At 36.6% G+C, this 8567-nt stretch overlaps 1 protein-coding gene across 5 annotated transcripts in view; it reads left to right on the top strand.

The window, feature by feature from the left end:
* The first annotated feature begins 645 nt into the window (after nt 1-645).
* Nucleotides 646-8567, top strand: part of LOC108113580 (low-density lipoprotein receptor) — a 33746-nt gene continuing 25824 nt past the window's right edge. For 4 of the 5 annotated variants that reach the window (XM_017224204.2, XM_017224201.2, XM_017224205.2 and 1 more), the window contains exons 1-2: nt 646-862; nt 1525-2066. In XM_017224204.2, the coding sequence (XP_017079693.2) occupies nt 1541-2066 (526 nt within the window). In that variant the 5' untranslated portion in view covers nt 646-862; nt 1525-1540. The remainder of the gene's footprint in view (nt 863-1524; nt 2067-8567) is intronic. The other variant, XM_017224202.2, reaches the window with a different exon arrangement.

Raw genomic sequence — 8567 nt, 5'->3', positions numbered from 1 at the left:
AATGATGATAAAAAAACTATTAAAATTATTAAAAAGATTTCTAATAGAACCTCTCACGTGCTTTCAATTTATCAATTGCTTGATCAATAAATGTTCATATACACGAGAAGAACAATTGAAGATATCATTGACCAATATAGATACAGGTGTTTCTATATTACAACTCCCATTATTGTTTTCAATCGAAGCCTTGGCTTTTTGACCCAAGACTAGAAGCAAGTTGGACCTATAATTTGATAAATTGCCTACCTCACTAATTGGCCGCAGAAAGAGAAAAATAGTGGAACACACCTCCAAAATTAATTGTTACACGAACTAAGAGAGTGTTTAAAGAGAGAACAGCCGGTTTATGCCATTTCAATGTCAGTAATGCTCTTAGTTTTACAATCTCTTTGAGTTTGGGGGATCGATTCTTAAAAAATGAAAGAGTACGGTGGGGCCCTACAATTGATGACGTCGAACCATGTGGGGCCGCTCTCTCGCTCATAACTCTCTTTATTGACAGGTAAGATCTTGTACGCGTGGCGATCGTCGGCTGGTAGCCGAACGAAAGCCGAAGGTGGCAAAAACAGTGCCATTGGTCCGCTGGCCAGCTCACTTCACAACCGATATCCCACCGGCAGTCTGTAAACACAGTGCGTGCCGTTAGGTCGTCGCTAGTCGCATTCCGCGTATCCGCCGCATGCTTTTAGATATAACTTAACCGTTAAGCTGAGAAATTTCGGAGCGCGAAAAAGTTTCGGAAAGCAAAAGTTCAAAGCAAATAAAATCCAACAAAAAAAGTTTAAGCCGAGGCTTTAAGGCCAGCTCATCATTAACGAGCATTTGTCGAGCGAGAAAAAAGTGTTAATTGCAAAATAATGTATGAATCTATTTTGGCCCAAAACGTTACGTCAATATGTCATGTGAAAAAAACAGCATAAAATTTCACTCGAACATGTGTTTTTCGCCATTTAAACTAAATAAATAAAATAAGATTTGGAAAAAAACAGAAGAGAACGAATTCGGAAGGGGAATTGGTGTCAATGGGTAGTGGTTGCGCATGACTTAGCAGGCTCACCTGGCTTATCACACTTTACAGCGCTGATAGCTGACATATTCAAATAAAACTCACACCGAAAAAGACAGCAATATAATGAGCGAAAGAGACAGCATGAGGTTTAACCCTCGAATTGACCAAAGTCGTCGCCCTTAGTTTGCACTTTTTGTGTATATTTCATGTTTTCTTTGCTCTTTTATGCTGTTTCTTTTTTTTCGCAACATCGTATGATGTTTCTTTTTTCAGCTGGGGCTTTTTCAGCATGTTTATCATGCCTTCATGCCTTGCACACTCTTTCCGATACATTCGATTTTCGTTCTCTCACTTTTTTGGGAAATGTTTTTTGGCAAACGTTGCGTGTATATTCGCTTGGACTTATTATTTAATAAGATGGCCGTATATAAATAAGTTTGGCAATTCGAATTAGAGTGAAAAGCGTGTGTGACCCACTGAGCCTAAAGTGCATGTTTCCCTATATATTTTAGCAGCTGAAACAAAAAGATGGCAACAGCGGAATGCCTACCGGAATTCACGGAATGCTTTCAAGACGCACCTCAGCCAGATTTCCAGACAATTGAAAGTGTCAGCAACAGTTGCCGAGAACCGGCCAAAACTAGCGGCTTCTTCTACAGCGCCAGCACACATTACCATAGCAAAGTTCAGCAGCTGATCAGCTTCAGTTTCACCTCTTCGTTTCACCTGCTCTTCATCACCTGCATCCTGAGCATCAGCAAGTTCTGCAATGCAGCGGCAGTAAACGCCGCTCAGGTTACCGCTGCCACGCCCACAGCCAGCGAGATAATGCACAATCTGAGCGGATCAGCACTGCTGGAGCGACTGAAAGCCAGTACACTAGTACCGTCCATGGATCAATTGAAACACCTGGCTCCAGCGGCAGCTAACAGCATAAGTCCTGGGATAGGATCTGGAATGGGAAACATTGGCAACTCTCTTAACTCGGTTCTTAATGGAAATCCTTTAAAGTTCTTGAATGTTTCGGGAAAGATCGGCACCCCATTGGATATATGTAAGTTTTCTAGTCACTTGGTTTATTTCTAACTTAAAATGTAAGAAAATCGTAATATAAAAGCTTTTTAGGAGTAGATTGTACCATAAGAATCAAGCAAGAACATCACACCATCAAATTTACGTCTAAGTGATTCAGAAAACATAGTTGATTAGAACCTATGAAATAAAAGCAAAGAATTTAATTCTATAAAATACCAAAGTCTTGATTATAGTTCTTGAAAAATATTTGTAACAAAATGACTCATTTCTATGACGGTAAACCTCGTTTTCCATGTACAGTGGACTTTTCATTATCTTTTACAAATATTAAAAATACATTTACATATGAGGAACTATTATAATGAATCAAAAACGACAAACGTAATTACGAAACTTATATGATAGCTCTTTATCAGAGCCCTAAATCTTAATTAGTGACACATTAATATTCAATCACGGCTTGTTTTTTATCAGATCATCTTGGCTTTCGTCCAGTGTAACGGGCGGCGGTGTTTATTGTTGCTGCCACCGCTTCTCGCATTTCTGGCGATCATGCCACCAGCCACGGCTCCATGTCTATATACATATGTACATATAAATATATACCCCGATTTCCAGCTCCGATTTTAGCTGAGGCTCTAAGTCTCCGTCTCCAACTCCGACTTACTCGGCTCAAGTTTTATTTATGTGAATTTTGTTGCCAGCCGAAAGCCAAAGCGTCTGGCAATGCCAGTAAACTCCACTTCCATTTCCATGTCTCAACATTCCACAACGTCATACGATTTTCAGACTACGGAGCTCTTCCCTTCTGCCCCTCTTTCTGCTGACTCCTTTCCACTCTTTATTGTCGGCAGAAACCTTTTACTTTCCTCTGCACTCGGCTCTGCCTACACGGCCAAAAATGCCTTGTATCTAGGTTTATTATAACAAATTATAAAAAGCTAAAAACTTGTAATGATATTTTAAAAATTTATATATATTAAATTTAAATCTCTTCCTTACTTCTTGAAAAGTGGTTAAACATGAAGAAATAAAATATGACATTTATTTATTTATTTATTTATTTATGAAAACTCATCCTATAAATAAAAAAAACAGAGGGAGAGAAACAAATAATAAAATATAAATATTTTATGTAAAAGAAAACCATTTCTTTCAGTGCACACTCTTTGCTTGTTCTGCTTCCCCTTATAATTATTCCATTTTATGCTTATTTTTTGTACCGGCCGGCTTCGCTCCATGAAGCGAATGGAGCGCCACTTGAAGACTTCAACTCCGGCGGCTCTTGTGAAACTCACAGAGAAAATGCCGAGAAAGAGAGAGAGAGACATGGCAAGGTGAGCAGCGAAAAGTGGGGAGAAGAGAACAGAAAAGAGCAACAAGTGTTTGATTCTTGGAGTTTCTTGGCCTTGCACATTGGTCAAAGTTTCAGTTTAAACGATTCCAGCACGTGGCAGATAAACAACTTTAATAAAAACTGGAAATGCCTCGATTTATTTATAAACATTTCCTATTGCCAGGCAAAAGCTAATATTCATTTCAAAGAATTGTTATTACCCATTAAACCGGGGTTTAGGGTTTAAAACCCTACTTAGCTCATCTAGTTCATTTCTAAAAATACAAACTTAGGAGATAAAAAGTGTTTCTAATGGCATTTAAAAAGTTACTACTAGCTAGATTTCCCTAATGCCAGTAAATATTAAAATTTTGTATCTTAAAACTCATTGCATTTGTGCATTTTTAATACATTAATTCCAAATGCAGCTGCTTTTATACAATCACTGATCGTGAATAAGCAAGTTTTTGGCCTAAGAACACAGACAATATATTTACATATTTATCAAAATTGGAATTTACAATGGAATTTGTATCAATATTCAATTCAATTAGAGGTCATAGTTCCCAAGAAAAACTATATCTTAAGTAAGTTTTTATGAAACCTACAAAAACGTAAGCCCAAAATGATTGATGAATTAGGAAGTGATTTTCATTAACTTCCCTGTAGGGAAATCACAAGACGATGGACTTGAAGAAACTTTGTTTTGAAATTTTAATGAAACCTTCAACTTGGCAAAAAGCGGAGACTTTAAAAGCTTTCAGTAAGCGTCAACGAATGTCAAAGGTAAAGACAAACTGAATAACGCTGGGTCATGATTATAGCCATAGCCATAGCCGTAGCTTAAAGGTTAAAAGCGGATGATTGAAAGTGGGTCTAGTAGATTAAAAACCGTTGCATCAGAAGTTAGTTGCTTATCTATGTCAAACCGATTTTAAGCCTTTAAAAATAGTCAGTGGAGAAGAACATAATCAATTCCTGTGAGTAAATGCATTTTCGTTGTAGTTCTGACAGCTTCAATAAGGGCAAAAGCTCAGGTGTCAAATAAATCGTTAGACTGGTTTTAATAGCTTAAATAGGTCACGAAAGCAGCAAGTTATTTCCGCCCAACTAAAACTTAAAGCGAGTCGAAATTGAAATCGAAAATCAGCGCAAATTACTTGGTAGTCCTTGGCAGCTTTAATGACTCTGCCTTCGTCGAACTGCAACAACGTAAGTTTCCCAGGCGGCAACTTCCTGGCCGAGCTGATTTATTTTAAAATCGAATTTAAACAAGTTTTGCTCATCGCCTGCAAAAAGGAGACAAAAATAAAAAAACTGTCGAACAGTCCCAACTTGGCCGGGACATTTATAATTAACTTGGCTAATTATGCCTGGAATCTGCACGTGCTCTGGATCTCGACTGTCTGTCCCTGATACAAAAACTTGGTCCCTGGACCGAACGACTGTTGCATTACAGCCGTGCCGCCTTAATTACAAAAACATTTGCCATTATGTATAATTATGGAGCAAACCAGCAAACAAAAAACAAAAAAAAACGATTTTCTTTTTGTTTAAAACTGGTTTTCCAGCACAATTGAGAAGCCGAATAAGTGCAATGCAATTGTTCGTGTTTGAGTGACAAATTTCATAAGCCAGGCATGCAAAACAAAATCAAACGGTGTTAACTGTATCTCAATGTGGCCTCTAAATGAGAACTGTTAACGAGCTCTGATGGTCACAACTTTGTTGGCCTTCGATTCTTCTCTGTACATAACATTTCCCATACAGCCCAGCAAATTTCTCTTTTACTAATTGGATTTTTTCTATTTCGGGGGTTTCAATTAAAATATTACGCATACGCAGCGTCGTCGGCGGCGCGCCAAATTCATTTACAAGGCAAATAGGTGGCGTGATGTGTTTTGTTTAGTGTCTAGGAAAATGCATTCATTAGATATTCTACGAAGGAAGCTCTAAAATAATCAACTGTCGCTATTTCTCACAAACAAACTGAGCTGATGACGTTGGCGAAATTCCCGACAAATATAAGGAACATCATTCATTATTAGCTGCCGATATAGTACTGAGTCATCTTAATGCCATTTTCGACGCCCCTACAACTTGGGCCAACAACAACACCAGTAATGTGTGAGTAATTGTTATTGTTTTTGTCAATAATGTTGTTTGACTCTTTTTGGCCGTGCCATGACGTTAGCGATCAGGCCACCTTTTTTCCCATTAAACACTGAAACTGAAACAGCAACAATAACAACAAGACACTCGTGCTAAAGCATACCGAATGAATTCACATCTCTTGCCAGCATTTAAGAGCAATCTTAATAGTTTCTCTTAAGTTTTTTTTTAACTTCAATGCTTTATGGGGTTTCTTCGAGAAGAAGTTCGGCAATCCCCGTCGACGAGTGCAAACTGTACGAGTTGATATCCAAAGCGCAATGTTCACATGATTATACAATTATTTGTTGATTATTCTTTATCGCCAATGGCAAAGGTAACCATTTTTATCAAACAAAAATGTTATCTACACAGCAGTGGAAAAATCACACGAAATTATAATAATTATGAGATAATAGCTTGTGAGATAAAGAAGATAAACCTATACATGTTCTTGAACTCTAAACCAATTTTAATTTCAAATTTCTTTTGGTCATTCCATCATCAAATTCTTACTCATCAAAACCCTTTTATGACTATCATGCTTAACCATTGAATTTAAAATTAAAACCAACTACGTAGCTGTTACTTATTTTAGACACTTGTTCGATAAGAAAATTTATTAATCTTCCGCTTAGTTGGAAATTGAATTTATGAGTAAGTCCAAATCTATGCCAACCATAAAAACTACAATAACCATTAGAAAAAAAGAGGTAACGTGGTGTTGATAAGCCCTCTGGGGGAATCGTAGTACTCATAGATAGTGTATTTTAGTTTTTCATTTTGCCCACCCAGAAGGTTATCTATCTTATCTGAGTGAGTGAAGAGCAGGCGCTTCCAGAAAGTCAGATAACTAAGTAATCTAAGCAAAATAGTAATAGTAATAGTAACTGCCAAATGGAAAGGTTTCAAAGGTGCTAATATGAAGTTTGTACTATTAAAAAGTGCTTTTAGCCAAACTATCTAAAATATTTCAGAACATCATTAAAAGTCACTTTCGACCTGAAAACAAATTAAAACTTTTTTACATTGTTTAATAGGTCTTCAGGTTCAACAACGTCTAAATTTACTAAATTTAGCTTTTTTCTGAAAAAAAGATCACCAAATCTAATACTATTTGTTAGCACCTAATTAAAGACCACAACCTTTTGACTGACAATTGACCCTTTACCAGCCATAACAAAACATCTTTGTAAAAAAAATTACATTTTAACAATATGTAAATGTTTAAAAAATAAACAAAATAAGCTAAAAAGTCAAATGACCTGTGTGGGCTTAGTACAGTAGTTTAATGACCACTTTGTAAGGCAATAAATTTTAAGGGCAATTGAATTAGGTAACCTGCCCATCCTTGACTAGTTTATACCGGTCTGTAAATGGTCTACAGAGCGATTAAGCCTTTTCAACCAATGCGTTTAACAATCTTATCATTTTTTTTTTGAACGCCTGTTAAGGTGCAAAGTTCCTATTATCATATTTTGGCTGGTACCCACATTTTATCTAAATTAACGTGGAAATATTTCGCTTAATTTGCGTAATTCCCTATTGTTATTGCGGTGTAGTTGACCATGGCCAAATCGAATGATTAATCACAGGCTATTAATAGGATTGCAGGCGTAATCAAATCGAAGGGGGAAGGAGGTATTATGCTCAAACATCGACAACCTTTCGGGCCATTAATAAAGCATTTATATTGATTTGAACTCTGATTGACTTTTGCGCTGATTTCTGTTTATTATTTCGCCCTCTTGGCTATCCAAGACAGGCCCTCCTGTCATGCCCTTTGCTGTCATTGAATTAATGGTGCGAGATTTTCATGTGAAACTCACTCTGTCTTTCTTGACCAGCATTTACTTTCCTGATTGATTCCTGGGAGCCCCAGAGCCGAGAGCTGAAAGTAAAATAAAACTGTTCAATGAACTTCGCATTAAGCATTTAATTGGCCAGTTGCCTGCGATTGCTTCTGTATTTTTCGTGTTGGACAGACATTTTGTGATTCTGTCAATCAAATTGGCGGCTATTACCCATGGACGCAGCTGGTCCATGGCTGTGTGGTCTTTGTGGAACACGCCACAAATTATTGCCCCACTGATTTAATTTGTATTAAATAGCAGGCTGGCTGGGTGAATTGTCGTGGAAATAAATGTCTGGAGAGTGGAAATTGATAAGGGATATGCTTTGAAGGATAAAAAAAATTATTCAAAGAACATTCTTCATATTAATATTCTATTAAGCAAAAATGTATTTGCCACGTTTCACTTTTACCAAAGTGGCTTTGATTTCATAATTTTCTTATTATTTAATATGCAATATTTGGTCTCAACTTGATTAAAAATTCTGTTTTCGGCATGCTTTCCCATTTCATTAAGATATCAATGAAAATATTTTAAACATTCGAATTAAAATAAACTTGCTTGGCAGATGAAAACCATAATGCTGTTTGTGAGTACGAATCAAAGGAAATAATTTTATGTGTCCATCAACCAATTGCCAGTCATAAAATATATTTTCAGAAATTCAACAAATAAATAGCTTGCAAAAAAGGAGATGAATAAATTCGTTTTGTGGCACGTGATGTACCTAGAAATATATATATATATAGTCCATAGAGATGTGGACTAATCTAAGCCCGGATCGGATGGGGCATTCTCTTTTAATATTTATTTCAATTAAGCTACTAAACGACTCACTTAAAATGCAAATTGCATTGCACATTTACATACAGATTTGTCTACAAAAGCAATTGCAATATCTGAGCAGCAAACAAGTGCACTGCAGGAGCAAACAAAACACTTTTCATAAATTCAAAATGTGTGCGCACATTTTTAATAATTTACGGGGAACTAATAAAAAAAAATTCCCAACTTTCACACACAGGACTGAAAAGCAAGCGGGGGGATGATAAACGTAGAATATTTATTTTTTTTGGCAAATAAATTCACATGCATGCAGAAAGAAAATGCAAGAAAATGGAGGGTTGTACGGAAAAGCCAGATGGCAAAATACAATCAGCGAAAAAATTTGAAGCCAAGG

This window comes from Drosophila eugracilis, unplaced genomic scaffold, assembly GCF_018153835.1.
Source record: "Drosophila eugracilis isolate 14026-0451.02 unplaced genomic scaffold, ASM1815383v1 contig_367, whole genome shotgun sequence".
Taxonomy (NCBI): domain Eukaryota; kingdom Metazoa; phylum Arthropoda; class Insecta; order Diptera; family Drosophilidae; genus Drosophila; species Drosophila eugracilis.
Note: the sequence above shows the minus strand (reverse complement) of the source record. Positions and strands in the feature narration are given on the sequence as shown.